The sequence below is a fragment of the Eimeria tenella genome, genomic scaffold (assembly GCF_000499545.2).
Source record: "Eimeria tenella Houghton genomic scaffold, Eth_scaff74, whole genome shotgun sequence".
In the NCBI taxonomy this organism is placed as follows: Eukaryota; Apicomplexa; class Conoidasida; order Eucoccidiorida; family Eimeriidae; genus Eimeria; species Eimeria tenella.
In genome coordinates, this window is record NW_013543447.1 from 1 (window position 1) to 25,777 (window position 25,777).

Below are 25,777 nucleotides of genomic sequence, written 5' to 3' on the forward strand. Positions count from 1 at the left end.
GCACGCGGCGCTGCTGACTGCAGCAGCAGAAGAGGGGCAAAGTTTGTGGCCGATGAGTCCTTTGCTGCTGTCTTCTAGACCTTCTTCTTTGGTGATGCTGCGGTCTGTGTTTCGTTCTCGGGCTTTCGATGCGCAGCTCGAAGAGCTGCTGGCCACCGCCACCAAGCAGGTGCTCAGGGTTTAGGGTTTAGGGTTTAGGGTTTAGGGATTAGGGATTACTGGGACGGAGCCTCTGGGCTTGCGTCGTTCGCTCTGGAGTCTGTTCGTGCTGCACTAAAATGCAAGGCTCCCGCCGCCCTGCGCTTGCTGCTGCACCATCCTCTGCTGCTGCTGCTGCTGCTGCTGCTGCTGCGCAGGTGCTGGCTATGCACTGTATCCGCTCTCACCGCCAAGACTGCTGGGCCGTGGGCCGCCGCTGGGCATTTGGCCGTCGCAATTCGCTGCCTTTTCTGTCCACGTTTTCTGCGGACTCCAGGGCTGGCGAGAAGGTAACTCCCTAGGGTTTAGGGTTTAGGGTGTAGGGTTCAGGGTTTACAGAGCGAGCTAGCGGTTGGGGACGGTCTAAGGGGTTTAGCGTTTAGGGTTTAGGGTTTGCAGAGCCGCTAGTCTGCTGCAACGACCCCTAATATGTCTGCATCCTTCTGCCTACTTGCAGAGTGGGGCGTAGCGCCTAGGGTTTAGGGTTTAGGGTTTAGGGTTTTTGGTGGGGCTTTGTTCGCAGGCAGCATGCGTGTACGCAGAGCTGCTGATTCGCATGCACCACGACAGCGGGCGAACTTCTTCAGTTTCTGGCCGCCTCAGGGAGGCCCTCTCTCCAGCATATTTCTTTTCAGTGTTGGGTTCTCCGAGGCCCTGGGGTGAGGAGGCCCCGGGGGGCCCCCCGCTGGCTCCGGGGGCCCCCCCGCAGGGCCTTGGGGGGCCCCTGGGGCCCCAGGGGGCCCCCTCGCTCGGGGAGGAGGCCCCAGGGGACAGCGACGCAGCTGCAACAAACTCCTCACGATCTTGGAGCCACAGAGCCCTCAGCTCCGGCAGGGGGGCCCCCAGTGGGTCCCCCTCGGGGGCCTCGGCGAGCGAGCGGCTGCTGGGCATTGCACACCGGCTGACGGGGCGTTTGACGGCGCGGAGGCCCCTGCACTGGGCCCCCAGGAAACTGCAGCAGCAGCAGCAGCAGCAGCACCGCGTCTCCAGCAACGTCGAAGTCGCCTACAACTTCTACGCCGATCCCGCACCCATAGACCCTCTGGTCCTCTTTGGGGACGATTCCACTGGGTAAACCGAGAAGCTGCCTTCTGCTGCGGCTGCTGCGGCTGCCGCTGCTGCTGCTGCTGCTGCTCACGCGGGACGCGGGTGGCAGGGGGCTCCTGCTGTTGCTGCTGGTGCCGTTACTGCTGCTGCTGACGCTGCTGCAGCTCTGGGGAAAACTGCTGCTACCTTTGTCTTTGCTGCTGCGCTTTCCGAGGCTCTGGTGGTGGGCTAGCCAGCGGTGCCTGCGCAGCACTCCGGGGCATAGTGGTACTGGTGCTGCGGGTGCCGCTGCTGCTGCTGCTGCTGCTGCTGGGGGCTTCGCTTTGCTGGATGGCGGTTGCTGCTGCAGCGCAGGCTACAACTATTGCGGTCTTTATCGCCCGAGTGCATGCATCTGTAGTTTTCATTTTTTAATTGTGTTTATCTCTTTTATTTCTTTGTTTTAACAGAACACTGCACCTGAACTTGGGACTTTCGATGCTGGCTCCCCACAAGACGTCTGCGGTGTACGTACACGTGGCGGGGGACATGGGCGCTCCGGAGAACTACGCGGAAAACGTGGACTATTACTTAGATGCGTTTTCTCTGACTCGCTTTAGGTGAGGCTGAGGGTTTAGGGTTTATTAGAGGGGAGAAAAGGGTTTATTTGCGCGAAGTTGGGCCCTGTGGGGCCCCCGGGCTGTGGAGTTGCTGCGGGGCGTTTGGGGTGTATGTACAGCCGGGGTGTGGGGCGTGTGCCGAGGTGTCTGTACACCGCGTGCGGGGCGTGCGGCGCAGCGCGGACTCCGGCGTGGAAGTGCCAGTGTACACTTTGGAGTTTGACATAGGGGTAGAAGGTGACCACGAAAGCGTGTTGGCGCTGGTGGCATCTTTGACAACTGCTGCTTCTCGGGTGTCTTCATCGCAGCTGCAAGCAGCAGCAGAAGAGAGCAGCGACAGCAGCAAAGGGGAAGCCCGGAGGGTCCGCTGGGTCTCCCTGGGGGCCTTCAAACCCTTGCATGCAGTGGGCAAAGCCCTCAGCCGCTTCGTGCTGGCCCACGTGCTGCAGTACCGGGCCTGCAAGCAGCAGCAGCAGCAGCGGGAGGAGGCGGGGGCGGACAGCGACAAGGCCAGGTCTCCGCGGCTTGCTGCGCAGCTGCAGCAGCAGCCCAGGACTGCCCTGCGGCTGCAGCAGCTGCAGCAGCAGCTTGCTGCAGTGGGACTCAGCGGCTGCCACTTGCCTCTCCTCATCCTCAAACCCCGATATGTGGTGCAGCGCCACCGCAGACAAGACAGCAGCAAAAGCAAAAGCAAGCAGCAAACTGGCGGCCAAGCCCGCAGCAACCAGGAACTCAACGTCCAGATACTCCCGCTGCTGCCTCATGCAGAAACAATGGAAAAAAACAAAAAGCAAAAATATACGGGACCCACAGCCAGGCCCTTGCAGTATGACTCAGCTCAAATGCAAGTTTTGAAGCCTCCCATGTCTCAAGGCTTCCCCGTTATTCTTTTCAGGTTTGTCTTTGCCAGCTTTTTGCTTCTGCTGCTGCGCTGCAGCTACAGCAGCAAGCGCCCAGACCAGCAGCAGCTAGCCAGGCAGCTGCTGCAGTCCGTTTGCTTGCTGCAGCGAGAGCGCAGAGATAGATCTAAAGGACTTCTAGTAGACTCTTAAAGCAGCAAAGGCAGCTGCAAACGCAGCAGCGAACGCAGCAGCAAATGCAGCAGCAAACGAGCAAAGAAGGGAGGGGGTTTTAGTACAGCAGACAGCCGCAGCACCAGCAGCGCCTTTGTTGCTTTGCAGCGGTCCACACAGAGCTCTTCTTGATTTGTAAAGGCCTCTGTACATATGCTTATATATATGTACTTATAAATGTACTTTTGCATAATATATATATATGTTTCATTTGACTTATTTGCTTTTTCCCTTTATGCACTTCTAACGGCTGCCCTTTAGCACAAATTCAAAATTGGATGCAGTTTGGCGCTTTGCTGCTGCTGCTGCTGCTGCTGCAGGACGCCGGTGCATGCATTGACACAGTCGTGGCTCGTTGGGATTGTTGACAGGCCGGACGTCTTCCGTGGAGCAACCAAAGTAGGCTGTTGCTGCTGCTGCCGCTGCTGCTGCTGCTGCCGTTGCTGCTGCCACTTTTTCTGCTGCCACCCCTGAAGTAGGCGGCGTAACATTCGTACTGCGGGCGGCTTGGTTTAGCTTGTCTATCGTTGGGCATAGCGTTAGCTGCTTCTGTACCAGTTGCTGCTGCTGCTGTTGCTGTTGCTGCTGCTGTTGCTGTTGCATGCGCTTGCGTCTCGCGTGGTGCGGCTGCTGTGGCTGCGAAGACCGTGCAGGAGGTCCGGTCTTTCTTGCCAGTGGCTCATCCTTCTCGATTTGTGTTGTACAAAGACATGCATGAAGACTTTTTGCACATGTTGTCTCTGACGGCGAGCCCCGACGAGTTGCTGCCGCCCCCCGTGTACAGCGCGGCGCTGCTGCTGCACCTGCTGCGGCTGCGGGACGCCCCCGCGAGTTCCCCTGGAGCAGCAGCAGCACGAACTCCGGACTTTGATGCAGCAGAGTGCCAGCGCAGGCTGCTGCCGGTCCAGCTGGACTTGGGGGCAGTTCAAATGGAGGCTTCTGCAGTGCCTTGCCCGGGGGGCATACCGGACTGTCTTCCGTTCTCCGAGCTGCAGCAGCTGCAGCAGCTGCAGCGGCTGCAGCGGGAGCAGCCCCCGGTGGCCCCCGCGCGGGGCCAGCGCGGCCACGACCCCCACCAGCGGCTGTCCAAGCCCTACGGGGACGCGCAGCAGCAGCAGCAGCAGCAGCAGCAGCGGCGCGCCGAGGGCCCCCGCCGGCTGCCCCTGGGGGCCACAGAGCCCCCGTGGGGCACTGTGAGAAGCCTGGTGGGGCCCCTGCTGCGGCCAGTTTCTCCAGATGTGCTGGGGCGAATTGAACAAGCAGCAACGGACTTGAGTTCTTTCTTTTGTTCGCGTTTGCCTTTCGTGCAATTCATGGACGTGGCCAGCGCCCCAGAGCTGGCGGAGTTCACTGTGGGGCTCAGCAGCAAACTGCATGTCTTGCGGCGGGAGGTCTTGGCCGCGGTGATGAGTGCAGAAGAGAAGCGTGGGGGCCCCCCGTGGCGGGGGTGGGGGCCCCCCAACTTGAAGGGGGCCCTCGACTGGCGCCGCCCAGAAAAGCGGCGAAGGACCGCAGGCCCCCTGGACGGCCCTTCGTGGCTGGGGGAGGGCAGCGAGAGCAGAGCAGCAGCAGCAGCAGCAACAGCAGACACGAGCTTCCGCATGGACCCCCGCGAGGGGGTCCCCCTGAGCGAGTCCAGCGAAGCAAGGAAGCTCGAAGGCACCAAGGGAATGGGGGAAGCCACAGGCAGCCAAGACCTGCGCTCAGGGGCCCGGTGGGGCCCCCGAGAGACCAGCAGGGGCCCCGCAGCCTACGCGCCATTTTGGCAAAGACAGGGGCGGCTGGGGAGCAGCAAATTCGCAGGGAGAAGGGCCCGGGGCCGCAGCAGCAGGAAGCAGGGGGAGGGGCCCCTGGGGTCTCGGGGGGCCCTCGAGGTGGTGGATGTGCAGCTGCAGATGCAGCGGCAGCTGCTCGAGATATCCGCGGGCCTCGCAGCAGACTTGCTGGACTCGGAGTACAAGGGGCCCCCCGAGTCTTCTCCTGAGGAGCTGCTGCAGCTGCTGCCGGAGCTGCAGCGGCAGGCCGACTTGGAGAAAGAGTGGCCTCAGAACTTCCTCGACAACGCCAAAAGGACTTATGAAGAAGACTCGCGGTTTGCCTACTACGCGAGACAGACGGAGCGCCGCCAGGCCTTGACAGAAGTTGTTCGTTTCAAAGCCAAGGAAACTGCAGACTTCGCTTTGTCTCTCATGGATGCAGCAGAGTGGCTGCACTCCCTGAAGGAGGAGGGAAGGACTCCTCGCTCGGTCTTCCCCACGGTTTACCCGGGGGCCGCGGGGCCCCTGCATGCAACAGCAGCAGCGTCTGCTGCGGCCACTGCAGCGGCGGTGGCTGCTGCAGCAGCAGGCGCTGCAGCGCACGGCAGGGCCGAGGCGCTGCTGCACTACTACACCCCGCCGGACTCCGACGCAGATCCCGTGCGCCTGCGAAATGCTGCTGTGGGGGCCCCCGAAGTTGAAGAAACTTTGCGGGATGCAGAAATGTGTGTACCGCAGAAGTTTCTTGAGCATTTCGGCTACCGCTTTTCCTCTTCAAGTCCTCCCGCTGCTGCTGCTCCGTCGGGCAAGGCGGGGTTGCCTGCCCGCGAGGCGCGCGGCAGCGACGGCAGCGTGCCCAGCAGCAGCAGCAGTAGCAGCCGCAGCAGCCGCAGCAGCAGCAAGAAAAGCAGCAGCAGGAGCAGCCGCGACGCCGGAGGCAGCGCCCACAGGAAGCAATCGGGCAGCCCCGGAAAACAGCCACTGGCCAGCGAACACACAAAGGGGGCCACTTTGTGGTGGGAAGAAGAAGCTGCGCTGCTGATGAACTCCTCGGGAAATGCATTAGCAGCAACTTTGACCCTGGCCCCACACCTGCACCTGGCGCTGCAGACGGGGCGGGACTGGGACTGCCTGGGGGTGGACTCCGTGGCTGGGAACGCCCTGTGGCTGTACGTCATGGGCCGCATCTGCGCGAACTCTTTTGTTTGTGAAGGCTTCAGGAGTCTCCTTTTCGGGGAAACCCTTTTGCTGCAGGACCTCCTCAAAGTCGCCAAACGCAACGCCTCAGGCACTGGCAAAGCCCTTTGTCTGAGTCGAATTGACCTCTTACTCGAGGGCAGACACCAGGGATTCGCGCGAAGTGAGCCGCACACCCAAGTGCACTCACAGACATGACCTACGTGCTTTCAGGCGAGAATGCATGCGTGCATGCTTGCATGCATGCATGTATGCATGCACAGAGATATAAACTCTCACGCATTAGGACACGAATATATTTGAGTAAAGTTGCGTGCAGTACTTGCAAGCGCTGATAAGTGCACCTGCATGTGACGGCACTTAGAAAGAGGAAGACAGAGATAAGTGCACGGATTGGGATGCTTCAGATGCTTCAACGAGCTCATTTGCGTTTGGGCCTTTGCAGCCTCGAGTGGGCTAGGGAGCTCGACGCAGTGCATAGCTAGCTAGCGAGCTAGCTAGGTACCTAGCTAGCTAGCCTCTGCCTTTAGCTGGTTAAATCGTTCTGTTTTTGTGCATGCAGCGTACTACGCCAGACAGCAACTTGGACGCCTTTGGCGGTTCTTTTCCTCCGGCTCCAACGCGCGGTTTCCCCAGAGGCTCTTTTTATCTTGCACGACGGAGTGGCAAATGGCTGTGGAAGTCCTGACTTGGGTTCAGTCGCATCCAAACTGTTTCATGCGGCACGCCTTGCCCTGAGGCGCTGCTGCCAGCAGCAGCAGCAGGCAATTAGGCGCCTGCAGCAGCCACCCGAATGTGAGGCCCCACAGCGCCGATAGAAACCGCGGGGCTCTCTTTGCTTTGTGCATGCGTCGACATCAAATGAAGGGGGATTGGACTCAGCTGAAGCAGCCATAGCCTCTGCTTCCCTTCCCCTCATTCAAAGCTAGTTTTGCCCGCATGCAGATGGGCTCTACGGGCCTTTGAGTGGCCATCGAAATGCCCCTGATCGCTGCTTGCGGCTTTGCGGGGTCGCTTAGGGGACGCCTGGAGTGGCGCAAATAGCGAATTATTATTGTTATTCGCGACAGCATTTGGTCAAGAAGCACAAGAGGGATGAGAAAGAGCAGCTGGAGTTCTTCCAAGAATATGTTGGCTCCTTCGGTGGCATCTTGAGTCTTGTGGGCGACATATGGCCCTTGGCAGCCTTGGGGCTTACTTAGTTTTCTTAATGTAGTTCGCGGCTTGCCGGGGACTCCTGTGTTTTCGACGCTGCTGCTGAGGGCGGCAGGTGCTGCGCTATATTTCGTGGAGATGGAGAAGCCAGTTTGTGCAGGTGCTGCGTTATATTTCGTGGAGATGGAGAAGCCAGTTTGTGCTGGCAGGGCATTGGGGTGGCTGAGGGGCCTTCTGTTTGAATATGGCGGCTCGTGGTAGTTTGAAGATAGAGTGTTTCAGAGTGTTTTATACTATAACTTTTGGTTAAGATCTTCATGGCTGTTTTGGGGTAGCCGGGTCTTTCGCGGGCACAGCCCGTAACGCCTCATGGGCTTCACTGCGCTCGACAGAAGGTTGAGCCTCTTTTTGTATTTTTTGGGGTTTCGCCCGTGGGTGGTATCTTAGAGGAAAATAGATTTGCCTTTGGCAGCCGTAAAGACTAGTGCGAAAGGGCTGACGGCCCTCTGTGGCTTAAGAAGAAAACAGCTGTGAACTTACGCCTATCAGGAGGGCTTGCACATTAGGTGAAAACTTCGATATCTTTCGTCAATTTTTTCCTAGCTCGAGTGGCACGTCGGATGTAAGGATTCGGATGTAAGGATTCAAGTTGTAAATAAATACCGCAAACTAGGTTGTAACAGAGAGAACTACGACTTCTTTTCCCCCGGGGTGTCCGTCTTGGCGAGTTGTCTTCAGTCCCGTCGGTAGTTCGGAGCTATCTATTTTCTTTTGCGGTGCCTTTCCTGGCCTACCGACTCTCTCATTGTTTTTAGGTCATTTACAATAGGGAAGGCTAGAAGCGGTTCAGGATTTAGGGACTTTCTAGTTGATTAAGTAGCCGGTACCTGGTGCCGTCGCGCTGCGTTGCAAGTTTCCGAGCAGTTCAACACACGGGACACAACGGAAGGGCCCCTCGATCTGGTTCCCTGGTTCTTTGGGTCCCTTTTCAAGGCCGTTAGTTGTTGTTGAGAACGGTGGCAACGTTTTCGCCTCCTACAGCCCCTTATTCTCGCGTTTTCCCATGTTGCTGTGGCCACGTGTCCTTATGTAATGCTTCGTCAGCCACTGTAGTAACCCTCACAGCCTCGCGAATTGTGTGAGGGAATGCAAATGTAGCGTGTCATACAACTTCTGAAGCACAGGCATATACGCAGTGGAATGTCTTGGCGCAGTAAGGGAAGTGCCTTCGAGAACACAGAGAATTTGTATAGTTGGGGGTTCAAGGGCCTCTCCTGGCCCTTACCGAGCGTTGAAGAAACATAAGATTGCGCGCAAAATGCAACTACTTGGACTGAAAGACACAGATACAAGAATTTATCTGTTCTTGAGGGCTTTGCAAGAGATGTCAAGACAGATAAGCGTGCCCTCACTGGTCAACTAGGCTGCAGCAATCGCGACGTCGCAGCTTTGGGATCCTGTCCGTGGTATCCTGCAGCGGAAATAGTTGTTTGTTGAGTTTAAGGATAGATATAGGGCATATTTATAGTAAATGAGTGCTTTATAGCCCAGCGAAGCAGAGAAATACGCAGTATGTGGGAGCTGCTGCGGACGGTGTGCCCGCTGGTCCACTCGGCGATCTCTCTGGACCTCCCAGTCCTCTTTTTGTTGTTTTCCCCCCCACTTCTCGACAGCTCCCTCCACTTTCCTGTACCTATTGATTTGCTAGCGTTTTTCCTTACGTTTGTCGGGAGCTCTGGCGAAGCTGCGGGGGCGCCACGCGGCCCAAGTCCTTTCTGAGGTCACTTTCTGTAGTCAAGAGAATATCACCGGCTGTCGAATTTGCCTTCATCTGTTTCCTAAACAGAGTGCAATGCTGACCTCCCTGAAAAGCTTGACAGCAGTTGCCCCCTGCTCTAAACGCTAGAAACGAAGTCCTGAGGCCGAAGCACTCAGGACCTGCTCATGCTCTTGGAGGGCTCTGGAAGGTGTTGCACAAAGCTTCAACTAGCCCCATAAAAAGCCACAGAACCTCATTAAATCTGTGCATATCTTAGGATCTGCGCGAGTAGCGGGCAGAAGACCTGCTACAGCTTCACCTAGTCTGCCGGAGTTCAGCTGTGAAGCTCAAATCGAAAGGACTCTGTAGCTGTTCGCCTTTTTAGTGGGATGCATTTGTGGGCAAAGACCAAGCCAACGGGAGTCCTTTCTCTCTGGCGAGTGCTGTGGGATCTTCCCCGTGACCGTTTTGTTTGCTGAGAGGGCCCCTCGTTTCCTTGTATGCTATTCCTTCCCTTTCACCTACTCTTTGTTGGCACAGGAAGCACTTCTCTTGTCTGCTTCAGCCAGACGAGTTTCACCGGCTAAGGGAACCTGCCTCCCTTTACGGGCGATGGCTTCAGCGGCAGGGTCCGGACAACTTCAATCTCGGGAGGAAGGAGAAAGGGATCTCGATTGCCCTTCATTTGCAGAAAGGGAGGCGCCTCCTCGCCGGGGTTGGCGAGTAAAGCAAAGATCTGCGCTGAGAGCCTCTGAGACCTCTGCGCAGTGCTTTAGTGCAAATTGGAGTAACTCGGTGCAGCAGGTGAAAAGTAAAGCACCGAAAACAGAGGACCAGAGCTTACAGGAAGAAACGAAAAGGCTCTGTGCAAAGACGCCGTGGTGCCTCGGCTTCCTATCTCCTGCCCGTATCTGTCAGTGGCTGAGGAGAAAAAAAGCGCGCAAGAAACCCCAAAGCAGACAAGTTCGTCTTTGCTCATGCAAGTTTTAGACAGATACCTTTAGTTGTTTTCTTGCTGTTCGTCCTTTGCTGAAGTCGCTCAATAGAACAGTGCAATGAAGGGAAGGAGGAACGGGCACAAAGGCAGTGGCGCAAATGGAGGGGCAGAAGAAGTTGCAGATAAGCGTAGGCAGCGGGTGTACACGCAAGAACGGTGCCACACTTGAAGGCGTGAAAAGACACCAAGAGCTAGGCAGAAGCAGAAGAGGCAGCTGCAGAGGCAAACAGAGGCAAAACTAGTTGGCTGTGGCTCCTTTGTTGCTGCAGCTCCCGTGTAGCCTCATCCGCATCAACCCAAGCGCTGAACTTGTCCCTTTTCTCCCTCCTCAACTTCCGAAAGATGCGGTGGGTGCTGACGAAGTTCCACTGATATATACCGCAAAGGGACAGATCTAGGAAACAGAATCTCACCACATGTGGTCTTTGCACCAGATAGGTTTTCAGAGCTCCCTGTCATACAGGATTTCCCGCATGTCATTGTCGGGGGTTTTTCGAGACACGAAAATGGCACCTACCTGACTTCTGTTTCCATTTCTCTTCTTGCATTCCTGTGAGATGCCTAGGCACGTTTGAGCCTCTGGTTCTCATGTTCAACTCGTCAGTGGCTAATGGGTGGCTTGTTTCCTTTTCAATTTACGTCAGTATCTGCCGTTACTGTGTCACGTTCCGTCACTGTATATTCGTCATACGAATTATCTAGAGTCCATTTGCAACTTCAGTGTGTCGCTATCTGGTGCGTATTTAGGGCAAAAAGACTTTAGTGTTGGACCTGGATGAGACTCTCGTGCGTAGCAGCTTAGTCAAGCCTCGCACTTACACTTTTGTTGTGACGGTGCGCCTGTTCCCTTTCCCTTTTATCCTCTTAAAGCTCTACACGCTTCGGTTCTTCCTGACGTTGGGTACGGCAATTTGGGATATCTTGTCATAGGGAGCCCTGCCTTCCCGTGAAAGTGTCGCGGTCTTTCTCCGGCCCACGTGAGAAGAAAGTGCATGCTTGCCTGTCCGTAACATCTGGATTTGTGGTACAGGTCAACTTCAAAAAGCGACCAAGACAGATATACATCAAACGACGTCCAGGTGACAAGGACTCCAGCAGTGCAAGTTGCTTTGTCGTGTCTTTGTTCGTTCTGCGTGCCGTTTCGTTACCTTCCCTTACCATGGCGGAACCGCGCCATGGGACCCATATAAAATTGCCTCCCTTCAAACACAGTCAGTGCATTTAGGGATTCTGCATACGATGTATAACATTAGCTATTTGTCTGGATTTCGTTATTGTGAGGTGGAGCGGCGCCTTTTACAAGAGCAAAGGCTAGAGAACGTTTTTTGATTGCCACATGCACGGGTCAATAAGATCTGTAGAATTAATAGATAGATCCTCTGGAAACGACGGAGAAATAGGCACAGAGAAAACAATCGGCATAAACAGAAGCAAACTGGGACAGATGGACAGAGGGGCAGGTAGATGCAAATGTGGGCAGATAGAGGCCGCATTAGATTCCAATATTTCTGCCGCTTCTTGGTGAACTGTTTTTGTTTTCAAGGCGTCACTAAATTTCTAAAGGAAATGTCGAAGCTGTATGAAGTTGTTATCTTCACTGCCTCTGTGTCCGGAGTAAGGGTCTGGCATTTATGCGCGAATGCGCGTGCACTGCACAGAGGCTATCCGACTTAGGAAACAGCAGCGATGAGTATGGCTCGAATCGTGCAGATGCGCAGAGATATATACGTGTAGAAAACCACATAAAGAAACGCATGGATACAAGTGTTTCTGCGTCAACAGTTAATGTAGCAGAAGTAGCGACAGAGGAGCACATCGGAGTGGGAACAGGTGCAACCTTTGTCGCAGAAGTTTGCTTTTGCTTGAAGATGAGCTGTTTGCGCTGCAGTACGCGGACTTGGTAGTGGACAAAATTGACCCGCACAAACTGTGCTCGTACAGACTCTTCCGAGAATACTGCACATACCAGTGAGCCTAAGCGGTGCACCTGTGTGACTACCACAGCACTTATTCAGCACTTTAACTACAAAATCGCCTATCAGGCCCTAAGGAGCATCACAGAGAAGTTCCATGTGACTTAAGAAGTAAGATTTGTACTGTTGGGTAGGGACGGCTACTGCCTTGTCTACGCCCTGTTTGTAGAAGTTGCATCACGGAGTTCTGGAGAGTATACTATCTACAGTTTTGCCCCATTGCATGCTCTCTCTCATGCGGAGTAAATTTAAATATGCTCACCAGTTTGATTCATGCATTTTTCTTCACTGTTGTTTATGAGTTTATGTAGCTGCGCAGAATATAATCGCGCCGGTATAGGCTCCACTTAAATGCACTAAATGCACTTAATAAGTATGCGTATACATGTTTGCAAGCCTGTGATCGGATACAAGTATGAATTGTTCCATGGGATAGGCCGGAGCTGTTGACTGGCGCTGAATTTGCCTGCATGGCCGAATGAAATGCTTGGCAGACTCTGTTGTTCACTCGTGCACGCCCGTAGAGTTTTTGAAACGTACAGTTTAACATTTTTTAAGAGCTTGGTTACTCTGCTCAGTGTCTGGTTGTTTCTGCGTTGTCTGTTTCTGCTATCTACATGATATGTGCTATTCGGTGGAAAAGAGCTTCGAGTGTTCCTTTTTCCCGTTTCTGTACTTCCGCTGCTTGCTCATTCGTTTTTTTATCAGCTCATCTATTGCTGTAATGTTCTTTGGCTGCCGTACACATCAGAATGTTGCGAATCAGTTTTCCGCGAATGTGTGTGTCCCCCTTCCCTCTCTTCTGGCCTTCACTTACCGTCCTTTGATGTGTTTCTGTTCCGCTCCTCATGTTGCCTGTTGGCGCCGCCATTGGCTTCGCATCCACCTTTTTTGTTCAATTTGTCTTGCTGCTTTGTAGGAGCGGGGCCTTTATTAAAGATTTGTCTCTTCTAGGCCGCGAACTTCGCAACGTAATTATTATAGACAACTCCACCAAGGCCTACTTGTGGCACATGGAAAACGCAATACCCATCAAAAGCTGGTAGGCAGCCGCTGCCGCGGCTGGTGTTGCCCGTCCTATGGCGTAGAAGTGCATGCATAAGAGAACCTGGAGTAACGCACATTTATAGCATCTACTCATGGCTTACGGCTGTACGAGCACGTAGAAATGTGCTCTCTTGTGTTATTCACATGGTCGGCACATCGTTTTTATAGCAATATTTGTCACCTATGCCGGATATGCGCTTTGGCATCTGTGCCAGTGACCGAATTTGAATGCATGCGATCTCCGCGACCTACCTTCATTTGACTTCCGAACCAGACATGTTTGTGTTACCTGTATGTGTCTATATGTTTTCGACGCATGAGTCTTTTTGGGAATGAGCATATGCATATTTTCCCGTTGACGGGTATGCTTAGTTGGGCCTGCTTAGCTTTTGTACACTTGGGTAACGGTCCGAAGCTCATGGGACTAGTCCCCAAATGGCTATTTCCATAGTCTGGTTGTGTGACGCGCAAGTGCAACATGTTATGGTATATGGAACTCAGGTTTGACGATCCAAATGACACAGAATTGCTCGATCTGATACCTATACTGCGTTCCCTTGCGACGGTGAGAACTTTCGAACCCTTAGCTCTTGAGCCTAGATACTCAACGTAGAAGGCTCACAGCTGAACATTCATGTTGTGTTTGTTTACGAGCAGGTGGACGACATACGCCCTATGATCAGGGAGGCTTTACTGCGTTACTTTTGAAGCATAATGCGGAATTAGAGTTCGGAGGAGAAACAGGCAGGAAAAGCAACGAGCAAATCATGAAACGAATAGGTGGACGGTTGCCCATCGATTTTGTGAATTTGTGCGGAGTAGGAGAACTCTTATGAGGGTCCCTGACTGTGGCCTGGCCCGTCTCCCTTGTGAGGCTCTTTGTAGACTTTTTGTGGCTTCATTTTGTCGCTCTGATGTTGTACCTGCTGTCGATAGAACAGCTCACGGAGATGCGTGCGTTCAACTTAACACCAGCAGCTGTCGTTGCAATTGACGAAGCGAAAACGTTTAGTCACCATCCCCATTCAGAGGCACCGCGAGGCCATGCTTGCATGCATCCAAACACGTTGAAAACAAGCCGCGACAGCCGCAGCACGCCTCTACGAGCCCAAGCAGAGTGTGCTGGAACTCGGAGAAAGGACCAGTCGAGCCATTAAGGCTGCTATCCAAGCTAATGGACCCCATGGGCACCTGGAAATCGAACACGGAGGGTCTGTCTCCGTTTTGAGGCCTTGGAAATCCACATAAAATTGCACACACTTTGGGGGCCCCTTGCATGCATTCATGCATGGAAGGCCTGTCTATGTCTTGAAGTATTGCAAATTCACACAAACGTGGAGGGCGTTCAAGCATCTATATAGACCAGTGAATGCACATACACCTCCATACAGAGTGCCTCAATGGGAAGAACTCCAATAGTGCATTCACCACAAGGCGAGATGTCCACGAGGGAACAGCAACAAACGTGCACTGCATGCCTTGTTGTGTGTCATAAATTTCTTTGGATGTGATGGTTTTTGCACGGGTCTCTTTTTTTACTCTCATCACTCCGGTCTGCTGCGAAAGCAAACAGAAACGATTTCTTGTGTTTTAGTGCGCTGATTTCCAGGAAATTGCCATGAATACGAAGACCCATGTTGGCTTTGGAAGGCACAAAGAAAAGCAAACAGCTGGTTCTACGTCAGAGGTAGGGCACAGTTGCTACTGAATCCTGTGCACACTATTCTCTGCCTGTAGGCTAGCTTAGTGTGAGTGTGTAGGAAGGTAAGAAAAACTTGTCCTGAAAAGCTCACTCTGTCATGCTGCTGCTGTGCTGCTATCAAAACAGCAGCACGCATGCATGTGGTACTGAGGAGCGAGAGAGATGGCACTGGCCCTACGATGTCTCTGTGTAGCTCGCTAGCTTTTGTAATAGAGGGAAAGCAGGAAAGGCTCCTGGTATTTGCACGCCAATATATAGAAGTACTTGTAACTAGTCAAGAAAATTTTTTCAAAGTATAAGCATTCGCACGCGCATCGCCTGCGAACCTGCCTTTGCAGGTTTGCTAATGTTGCAAAGGCAACAAGTCACCTCTGCGTTCTAATACTTGCCTGTAGTTCTGCTGCAAAAAGCAGTAAGTCCACCAATCATAGACATGTAGTTGCTTTATATCAGTGGGAGAGGCAACAACTCTGTTCTATGCATAGGTACGTATACACAAACAGGCACATCCGCTTTGCCAGGAGCTGCAGCAGCAAGCCATATGCTTCGACTGTGAGCCGACTACGAGACAAGAGAGCTCTGGAAGCTCCTGTCCTCCTCCTCTTATTTGGCTTCGTTCAAAATTCCCTCGTAAATAAGGAACATGATGCCGCTCTGCAGGCACGCACGCTGCGTGTGGACCCAGTAGCCGCCGAAAAGAGAGAGAACTCCTTCCTCCCGGACCATTCTCTGTAAATATAAAACACCTGACCATGCGAAACATGCGAAACCAGAGTATATCAGCGGATTAGCTGGCTAGCTTTTGTAGACACAGCAGAAGCCGCAGCGGATGTGACTGCAACAGCACCTCAGCTGGTGGTGCAGTCAAACTACAGATACGCAACACCAGCTCCGCCTCTGCCGCTCTGCTGCTGCAGTCGGCGCCTGCAGCAGCTGCAGCAGCTTTAGCTACTGAAGCTCCTGTTGGCACCAACAACTGCATTTGCCTTGGCAACAGCACTGACCGCGAGACAGCATGTTTCAGAGATGCTAAGAAGGGGATGAAAATACTATGAGCTCACGATCGCAATCTGCAGAAAGTTCAGATTGGCGTATGGGGTACTGTATACCTGTTGTCGACTGCGCAGGACCTGCACGGTCAGCGCAAGCAGCCCTACAAAAAACTGCTGCATCTGCGGTCTGCTAAAACCCTGAATAGCTCGATTCTCTAACGGATATCTAGAATCCTCAAGCTGCCTTGGGCAAAAGGGATAACAAACCAGCAAGCACCTAGGGCGCAGAAACTTGCCTGGAGAGGATACGTAACGGAAAGAGCAGCGAATTTTGATGCGGCTCCCCACAAAGCGGGCAGCCCTGTTGAGGTAGAGCATGAACCTTGTGAGGCGCTGAGACAGAAAAATGACCTCAAATCATCTACAATGACTCATCTGCTAGAAGGCCGCAGACTGTCAACTCTGCCTTTTTGTCGTGAGCTGTATCTGAGCAACATGTGCACCCACTGATTCCGTTTCAGCCGTTCATAAACGGCGATCTGGATTGCGGCATGCGGGGCTAAGGCTAAGGCAGGGCCAATGCCTTTGTAAGATTCTCGCACGCCGCCACGGGCGACGCTCACTATACAACTAAAGCCGCTGTGGAAAAGAGGCCAACCAGCAACCTTAGAGACGACAGTCAGCACAGACAGAAGTGAGCAAAACGCAGCCAGACATACATGCAGTGAGAAAAAGCGGCGCGTAAGTGGGCACGCCAAAAACGGACACCGATACACTAACAAACAGAAAGGGAGCTAAAGTAATAGAGATGTACAGGAAAGCACGACCAAGCAGCACGACCCCGAGCTGACCATATCGGTACGTGCACACAGAAGATAGATACAGAAGAAGAAGGCTTAGCTACAGCGCAGGCAACAGCAGTAGCAAGGTGTGTTCACAGCAGCAGCCAAACAGGGAACAATAGATACTGCAGCAGCAAACAGAACTCTTTTTAAGGAATTAAACAAAAAGCGCGGCAGCGGAATCCTCGGCAGCACGGTTAGCAACAGCAGCACAGTTGCCAGCACCAGCATAGGCGGCAACGGCAACAGCTGAGGATACCGAAGCTGCAGCTGCGGCTGCACTTCTGCCTCCTCCCCGTTGCCGACGCCTGCAGAATCTATGTGTCGTTTGATTCGGTGCCTTGTGCCACATAGTCAATTACCACCGGCTATGTCGAAAGCCTACGCAGATGACTACAATTCACAATGAACTTCTTTCAGTTAGGACTTAAAAGGAGACAGTCTAGGACGAAACAAGGAATTTCCTACCTCAGCTTCTTTTGCCTGCATCTCCATTCGCGCTTTGGCAAGCCACAGCGGGTGAGTCAAGCACGTGACTAAAACGCCAGCGACGAGGCCACTGGCCTGGAACAGCAAAAACAAAAAAAAAATAAAAGGTGACCTGCGAGTAAATTACAAATGGCTGAAGCCGCTAGCATGCTTGAACTGGCGTTCAAACAATCCGCCCCAGATGCAAATAGTGGTTTTAATAATCAAGAGAATGATGAACAACTGCGGAACGAGAGCTTGGCACTGAGGGGCACGCACACCATGTCGTCGAGGGACGTCCTCTGAGCTACTCCATTTGGTTTGTCAGAGTTTCCAAAAACAGATTCTCTCCAGCCAGGTAAACTGAGACTGAGCTGATCAAATCTGCATGCAGTACAAGCGAAATCTGCAACAGACAATCAAGTCGTGCGCGGGAAGAAAAAAGATTCAATCAAAAACAGGGATCACCGCTTATCTCCCTGAAAAAATACTAAGCATATATAAATACGCAGCAAGATTTTCAGACACAATGCAAAAGGTCGATTTTGCGAATATTTGGCCGGGGGTCGAGCACTTGGGGGAAACGGCATTCATAACTGGGCTGTGTTGCTTTGCCGTTCCTGTAGTGCCTATCACGATAGATTGCGCAGCTCATGGGGAAAAACAGAATAGTGTAAAGCGGAGCCTACACGTATCTGAAGCATGTCCATGACGTCCAGGAGGCAAAAGCAGTCACCCCGATACCTTTCCATAGGCCCCGCAGGCCCTCTTGTTTGTATATTCGTACTACTGCAGATTTGGTTGAACCGTAGAGAGGGATAGCCCCACCAGTGACTGCTGCAACTGAATAGCATACAAGCAAACTGACAAGCTAAAGGGTAACAGCAGCCTGTAATGTTCGCTAATGCAGCGTTTTCGCAAGCGCTTATTAGCCCACGATAGCGAGACAAATGCCCAAATATAAGGTCCAACCCACGAGAGGACGTTACACAAATACTGGAACAGAATTAAACGGCGAATTGCTCATATAAACGGCCACAAGAAACGGTGGTCTTGAAGATGAGAGCACTTCGAAGTTAATGCAAGGCTAACAGGGGCAAAACGGTAAGGCTGGTTGCACTCGACTCATGAGCTGGAAGTAGCAATTGCCACCCGCACAGAGCCTTGCTGTGCCAGCCTCTCAGCACTTTCCACGAACAGTCAAAGTAGGGAACACTCAAGAGCAAGTCAAAAGCCAAACAGCGAATTCCCCTGCCAACACAAGCAAAGGAGAAAACAACAATCGGTAGAAGTGGAAGTTGAAAAGCACTCAGTACTCAGCATGAAGAGAAGAATATGCCCCAGATGAACAACTGAAACCCTCTCTCTATAATTCTGCTGCATCCCCCGTCTACTCGTCCCTTCTGTACCTTGCATGCGTGTCTTGATGAGGTCAAAAGGATGCAAAGCACAGCAAGTCAACAGCGCCGCCGCCCCAGAAGCCCCAGCAGCCAACTGTGGCCTGGCGTTCCAATTTATATTTGAAGGGAGTGAAAACGGGGCTGCAGTTGAGTTGGCTGCTGAGACTGCTGCTGTCGTCTGCTCTTGCGGGCGTGAACCTTCACTTTCCTGGACTGGCTGTGCAGGGGCGTGGGTGTCACAATCTTCAGACTTTTTTATTCCATTGAGGACATTTAGGAACATTCTTTCTTTTGGCCGTCCAGATTCACCTTCTGCAGACATCCCCATGACCAAAACGCGAGGCGTTACATGCTGATGTCGGAGCTCCCTGTAGTCCTGAGATATGTGTGTAGAGTATTCAAGCTTTCCCTGTAGCTCCGTTTCCACAGATCTCGCGTGTACTGCACGTTTGTACCAATGTAGCGGTGTAATTGCGTCAAATTTGACAGAGGCGAAGAGGGGTTTCACTACGACGCCTGCCAGCCAGAACAGCACTTGGAAATGAACACACGGCAGGCACAAAATTCACGACAAAACCTAAAAGCCATTGATTGATACGTCTTTTGGAAAGTGCATTTAAATGAGAAACCAACTAGTTAACGCGGACGACACTGCCTAGTAAGTAGGGGGGCCCCAGAATGTTCAGTGAGCGACCGTTGGTGTTCGCGCCCGCTGAAGAGTGTCGCTGACACACTCCGCGCATCTGTTCGTTCAACATTATCTTTTGGTCGGTGTCTTGCTGATGCCTTTTTCCTTGTCAACAGCTTCCGTTTGGACTGCCGTTTCAGAGCCTTCCCATATCTAGAGTTCCTAGCAAGCTTTGAAGGACTGCCTCTCTGTAACTGCACTGAAACCTCTAACAAATCTTGGGGCTGCATTACAGAGACTGAAGTTGTGGGGCTCAGCATCTTTTGGCTGTGTTGTGTAAGTAGGCTCATCTTCGGGAGAACCCTTCAGGATAGCTAACTTCCCTCGCCAGCGCCTCATGCAAAAGTGTGCGCGCGGCGACACTGCCTGACCAGGATGGGCAGGGGAGGCCTCCACAAAGCGTCTGTCGTGATCTTCTTAGGGCTGCTGGGCCTCATTTAGCTGCGGCGGGACCCCCGTTCACATCCGAGCAGATACGCACTCAAGTCCAGACCACTGCTTTGTGCAGGTGCCTCCACAGGCGTGCGTAAATGCAAACAAAAGCGCACATGTGTTTATTTACATCTGCAAGTCTGAAAAGGTAAACAAAGCTGGCCCGTGAGACATTCGTCATCACCAGGCAGCAATGGCACGCCTTGAACGTCGAACCAACGCGAAACGCTAAAAAATTGCGATTGTTCAAAACTTTCAACGGCACAAGACTACGCCGTGAAACGAGGGGTTTTAGAGTTGCTGCGGCTCCACCGATCCGCGTGCAGTAGCCAAGTACAGCACCTCTACTGAGCGCTGCTATTTCGGTTTGTATCTGTATACAGGAATACGTGAATAGAGATATATTTACGTGCACACACTTATTTACGCCCACATGCATGTAGACTTACACGTGGATATACAAGTCTAGTATATTCAGTGTTTCACGTATGTGTAATACTTACTTATGTAGATGTACATTAGTACGTGTATGATCCCTCCCACACCAAACACAAGGGGCCTTTCCAAATACACCGACGCAGACTGTTCTCGACTATCTGCTCTAAAAAACAGCGACACATATCCTACAACAGCCTACCCAGGCTAACTCCATAGCCACCCATTCGCTGGAGGGAGCCCAGTGTAGAGGAGCCTCCAGGGACCCGTTGGACCACCTGGAGGCCTCCTAACCATGGGAGGGTGTGAAAATACAGACCGGCATGAAGACAGGAGGTGTGCATCTGCCTGTCTACTTACCAAAAATAGATAAGGAGCCAAAACGAAATCTGTGAAGGAAGGGCTCCAAGGCAGCCCTGCATACTTGCAGGCCACGAAACGCAGCGGAGGCGATGAGGTGGGGCGATTTTCCAGCCAAAAAAACGAAAATCATAAAACGGCTGCTGCAATTGCAGCAGCACTTTGGGCAGAAGCTGTGGGTAGGGAGATGTGAGAGCATCACAGGAACCTGTGTACACCGATGGAGGATCTGCCAGCAAGTATATGGAGAGGCAAAACAGAATAAATATCCTCGGGGTACAGTAGCAGCAGCGGTTGCTGCTGCGATTGTGCAGCTGCAGAAGGCGTAGCCGCTGGTGTTGCTGCTGTAGCCGCAATGCCTCTAGCACCAGCTGCACGGCTGAGGAGCAAAAGATGCACCTCATTCCTTTCACGACATTCGTCGTTGCTTCCCCCTAAGCCTCTTCTTTCTGTTTGGGTTGTTACACCAGATATACATGCGACCGCGCCGAGTAAGCGCCCATTGTCCGTCATCTCTTTTTCTCATGCTCCCTATTTTTCCTTCTGTCCTTGTAGCATCGCCAACACTGTGCTGGCCTTGGACGCTGCCATAGAAATAAGCGCCTCTCCTGTGGCCGAAGAAGGCCCCGCGACTTCAGGGTGTCCCTCTGCTGCCGTCGCGGAGGCTTCTCGGATAGCGCTCGCTGCAACCTGCTCCCCCACAGCTCCGAGGGCTGCGATAGCCGCTTGCTTCTGTCCTGTTTTCCTCTGAGCTCCATCGGTGGCGCTCAAGCGCTCTGCTGCTTCGTCGAGAAGGCCTGCTACTGCTGCTGCCGTTTCTGCTAGCCTTCTCAGGGCCGCGCTCAGCTCCACCGCGGGCTCAGGCGCCGCCACCAGCGACGAGTACATGAAGTAGACGGATTTTGACTTTTCAGTTGTGGAGGCGGCCAGCAGCACCACTCTACTGAAGCAAGGCGTCCCCGTTGCGCATGAGCGCTCTTGTTCTAAAGCATTCTGCAGCGCCTGTAGGGACGAGGAAAGTGTCCGCTCGGATTCTTTCAGAGCCTTGATCGCTCTCTTTACAAGACGCTGACGAACTTTGGTGCACAGGTCTTGGCAGCTCTCCACCTGTTGCTTAATTTCAAGTACACTTTGGGCGCTGAAGCCTGCGGCCTCTGCAGCGCTCTCTGGCTGCCCCCAGGTAGACACTAGCTGCGTCCCCTCCTGTAGCGCGAACTCGAGGGGACCGCGCCGGTAATATTGATCTGAATCGTTATTGAGTAGTTGCAGTGTCCGTTGTTTCCACTTTTGAAGTAGCTTGACAACTTTTTCGGGGGTGTATCCGGTACCGCCTGGCCGCGAAGACTTTCCCCCGTGAAACGGAAACGGGTATTTTTGTTTCCTTCGGGAGAACGCTCGTTGCCTCCGACTCATTCCCCCGTAGCTCCGGTGCTGCAGCGAATCAGAGGCGTCGGTTGATTCGTCCGACGAGTAGTCGGTTTCATCAGATGGCTCCTCTCCCTTGTCGAGGGATGAGTCCGGAGTAGCCAGGGATTCGGGAGCGAGAAGAAGAACGCGCTGATCTGCATAGCTTCCGGAGGAGCCTGGGTGAGTCGGCTCTGCTTCAGTGTTCATGAACAGGCGGCCCATTAGCTCTGGAAAAGACCGCCAAGTTTTCATGCCCTCTGGGGGCGTGGGGGTCCCGCGGAGAGCAGACGTGCTTTTTCGCTGCTCTCTGAAGATGCCGCGTCCATCCATGGCCTTAACTGAAGGCGCTGAGGAAGAGAGGTGCTTGCTGCTGCCTTCGCCTGCGTCTTCCCCCATAAACACAGAAGATGAGGAGCTGTCGTCTGAAGACTCCCCCCCTTTGTATAACGCCTCAGCAGAGGAAACCTTCCGGCGTTGGTTGCTTGTAGGTGACTCCCTCATAGACTCTGTCAAGCGATCTGTGAAGCTCCTGCGCGGCTTCGGGCTAATCGGAAAATTCAAGAACCCAAACATATTCATAATGCTGCCTAGCGTTCCACTGGACTCCAACACTTTGGACAAGCTCTCAGCCTCGCGGCTGACTTCCAAGGCTTTAACGGACATGCCTGCCAGCTCCAGTAGCTCTCCCAGTTTGCGCAAGTCGCTTAGGATTCGCCGGGAGCGGCCAATCAGCGGCTCCAAAGAAGCAGGAATCGAGGGGGGGAAACGCGGGGCGCTGGGCCTCTGTTGCTGTTTAAGGAGTTCGTTGCGGCAAAACTTGCTCTGTTGGACAATATCTGAGGCAAGGCTCGTGATGTGGCTCCTGTGCTCCAAGGTGGCGTGAACCTGAGGCGTGAATTCAGGTCTTAATATCACGTCTCGGGCGGCCAGGGCTTGAGCAACGCGCCAGCTAATTTGCCTTCCGGATACAAACGCGTTGGCTCTAGCGATTAAAGCTGAGACTTCCTGTGAGGTGCTCCAATGCATGCGATCAAGCTGTTGCTTGGCCAAAATGAGCTCCTTATCTCCTTCTGTCTCTTCCACTTCTTCAACTCTGGATGATCCTCTTCGTTCCGATTTGTCACGTCTGCGTTGCTGCAAGTAAGCGTGCTTGCCAGCTGTAACCATGATAGAATCCCGGGCCTTCACTATCGTTTCCCTCTCGTCCGCCGTTAATTCTGATAACTCCTCATCACTAAGTTTCAGCGTTTTCAGCTGAAGCGCCAGGTTCGGGTGCCAGCCTCCAAGGGTTGGAGTATCAACGAAGGGCAACCCTAGGGCGCCCAGTGAGAGGTCAGAGGAGGCCTCTTCTGGAGGAACCGAGCAAGGGAAGGGATCATCGTCGCCAGCTAGCCGGCGGACGAGAGACCTGGCGCTTTCTAATGAGCCCTCTGAACGGAGAACTGAATAACAGCGGAGCAACAAGAAGGCAACGACAGAGATCGATGCGATGACGGCGACAAGCAGAGAACGACTCCTCCGGCCAGTTGATGCGGTAGTGAAAGGGGGTAAATACTCAGGGTGAACCCTCCTTGTCAATTCATAAAGCTCAAATTCTGGGGCCAGAGGCGCAGGGGCGCTCAAAAGGTAGGGTTGAGCTGCCTCTGGAAGTGCGGCGCCCAGTGCAATCCCCGGGGCCCATGGAGGGGAAGGCTCCGCAAGATGCAGCGGAAACTGAGAGGGAGAGGCCGTCATCCGCCTGGTGTTTTTGGCGGATGAAAACGGCTGAGAAGGGGAAGTGAATGATCATGTGATCTAGGAGGGCATCTGGAGAGGGATGCGGGGAACGGGGGGGAGGGACTCTATTATGGTGCTAACAACTGTTTTGGGACCAAATACGCAGAAACAGTGGATCGCGGTCTGTTAAAATTGTTGAGAAGCGCAGGGAATTGTTTTTAAAGGGCGGTTCTTGCCTTTTTGGTGCAGCAGAAACAAAATGCTGGCTCACGTATAATCGAGAGAAGCGGGGCTCTTTCAAACAACTACACGACGGTTTGGGGGGCATGTCTCTGGTGCGCATTTAAAAATTAAAATAATGAATTTTTCAGGTGCATTTCGACATTTTTTATTATTTATTCGGTATGTTTCTCCAAAGAAGGGCTGCCTTCCTCTGGCTCTAACTCGGGAAGGGGAGAGGCAGAGTGCTCGTGTCTGCCACTCCAGGACTGTCCACAGGGAAACCACCAGTGAGCGTGTTGTCAGCGAAACACCCTTCCAAGCCTTTCATTTTATCCTTACTGTTGAAGAGCACGCATAACAAAGCTTGCTTCTTGTTCGCGCCAGGCCGCTCAGGCTTCAATGGTCGTGTGTGTCTCTCGATCTGCATTCGCCCTGCGGAGACGGGTCTGCAATTTTAGTGCCTCATGGGCTCCGCTGCATAAATTATAAAATTTTAATAATTAAGCGCACTCCGTCAGGCTGGAGAAGTTCAGCTCCTGAAGACAGCCCGTGTGGCACTGGGCTAGGTTTGTCTGAGCATTGGCATCCTGCTTAATGATACGTTATGCAAGCCTCAAGTCTACCCACAAGCGTCTTTACGTATGCAGCTCATCTACTGTTACTTCTTCAACTCCGATCTTTCGTCGCAAATCCGCATACTTCCGTGTTGGGTTGGAGTAGGACTCCACGCTCCCGCGCCCAGCCACCTAAATGGGACCCGACGGTAGCTGCACTCTGTGTCGTATACGCAGAAAAGGGGCAAATTGTTATGCAAAAATGAGCATCGCAGCGATAAATCATTTTGCAGGCCATATGGGGCTTTAGACACGACATATGCAGCACTGGTGGGACGGGGGAGGTGCAAGAATGATTGCGTCCCACCTAGAGAAAAAAGATCGACGGGATAACTTTGTAACAAGCCAGCGTAACACGGGAGCTGGCGGTATTTTCGACTTGCCCCAGGGCGCCAACGACAGTCGATCTGTCACTAAAAAGCACGAAACACTTTTGTGCCGAACTAGAGAGCAGTTTGTGCTCACCTCGATGTGCTGATATCGCAAGAGAGCCTTTGACCAAAAGGCGGACTTTTCTACCGGCCCCCATCATGTGCATATTTTGAAGCGGAATGGGGCATTGGCTCATGCCTTTGTTTCCCATAAACATTGACTGCCCTACGCTTGCCCGCACTCACCTTCGATCCTTGAGTCGTCTCATAGTGACAGTGTCAGCTTTCCTTCTTCCTACTGCGCCAGAAGTAAGAGAATAAGAGGGTCACATGACTCAGATTTGCCAGTTAGAGCCCGTGGCACTAGGTAAGTTCCAATTCAGTTGAACCAGGCCGTTTCAAAGCGTAGGTAATATTGGCTAATGCATGTGATCGATCAGGCCCAATGATACTAACCAAGGCCTACACTCGGGAAAGACAGGCGGCCAAAAATATCTGTTTTGTCATTCATACGTTCTAAGCACATGCATCATTATTGCTGGGAACCGTTCTGAAAACTACGGTCACAGTCCTGTGCTGCTCAGACGCTTCTAACGGCAATTGCCGGCTGGAAGGAACACGCAGCTTTTCGTTTATCTTTAGCTACTGTTTTGCTGCTACACAATAATACTACCAGATGAAGAGTAGTAGTGGTGGGAGAACAGTGGCAGCCTCCGAAGCAGCGCTACTTATGCCAAATGCTTAATATATTCTCCAAAAGTTCTCGCCAATCGTAGAAAAAGAACAAAGGATTTTTAGGCCATCACTAAATACAGGATGGTTCGTTGTTACATGTCGTTAAGTGTTGTTCAAAGGCTGATCTGCTCCGTCTATCGACGCTGGACAGCTTGCAGCTAGTTAGAACTTTCTCCAACATCGCATTACCGAGCAAATTGTTGTAGCGTGATGGACACGGACTGGTTTCTGTCGTTGGAGGCTTTATATTCTGCATTCTCTGAGATGACTATTTGCCCCAGCATAGTACCTTGTTACATATACTCTTTCAGGAGTCCAGGGTCTGTCAAAGCGCATTCGTCAGAGGCACCGCAACGCTGCGGAAACTACTGGATGCAGCATCGTAGAATGTGGGCAAAAGTGGGGATAATGCATCCAGCAACAGAGAATTTAAGCTGTTGTTCAAGTTTGGTGCACTCGAACAACAGCTGAAACCTTATAACTCTATATTTGTACATCACAGGGCTCAATAAAACACTGAATGCAGCACCGGTAAAAGTTGGGGTCAAAGCGAGGAGAATGCATTGGGACATGCTGGCCGCTAACCTCAAA

The 25,777-nt window shown here is 52.8% G+C and overlaps 4 protein-coding genes across 4 annotated transcripts; 2 read left to right on the forward strand and 2 right to left on the reverse strand.

The window, feature by feature from the left end:
- Positions 1-52: 52 nt before the first annotated feature.
- On the forward strand, positions 53-6,609 carry ETH_00013745 (uncharacterized protein; the record flags this gene model as incomplete). Its single annotated transcript, XM_013378115.1, has 8 exons — positions 53-169; positions 357-488; positions 722-1,269; positions 1,695-1,844; positions 2,023-2,739; positions 3,238-3,316; positions 3,562-6,034; positions 6,434-6,609. The coding sequence occupies 8 exons, from the start codon at positions 53-55 to the stop codon at positions 6,607-6,609; spliced, it is 4,392 nt and encodes a 1,463-aa protein (XP_013233569.1).
- A 4,927-nt stretch (positions 6,610-11,536) lies between these two features.
- On the forward strand, positions 11,537-13,510 carry ETH_00013750 (NLI interacting factor-like phosphatase domain-containing protein, putative; the record flags this gene model as incomplete). The annotated part of the gene is made up of 5 exons (XM_013378116.1): positions 11,537-11,602; positions 11,671-11,750; positions 12,675-12,797; positions 13,304-13,367; positions 13,460-13,510. 5 exons carry the CDS (start codon positions 11,537-11,539, stop codon positions 13,508-13,510), a joined length of 384 nt encoding a protein of 127 aa, XP_013233570.1.
- Positions 13,511-15,107: 1,597 nt separating this feature from the next.
- On the reverse strand, positions 15,108-17,461 carry ETH_00013755 (mitochondrial carrier domain-containing protein, putative; the record flags this gene model as incomplete). The annotated part of the gene is made up of 6 exons (XM_013378117.1): positions 15,108-15,233; positions 15,566-15,634; positions 15,793-15,889; positions 16,004-16,161; positions 16,807-16,902; positions 17,381-17,461. The coding sequence occupies 6 exons, from the start codon at positions 17,459-17,461 to the stop codon at positions 15,108-15,110; spliced, it is 627 nt and encodes a 208-aa protein (XP_013233571.1).
- Positions 17,462-20,652: 3,191 nt separating this feature from the next.
- Positions 20,653-23,262, reverse strand: ETH_00013760 (uncharacterized protein; the record flags this gene model as incomplete). The annotated part of the gene is made up of 1 exon (XM_013378118.1): positions 20,653-23,262. One exon carries the CDS (start codon positions 23,260-23,262, stop codon positions 20,653-20,655), a length of 2,610 nt encoding a protein of 869 aa, XP_013233572.1.
- Between the last annotated feature and the right edge of the window lie 2,515 nt (positions 23,263-25,777).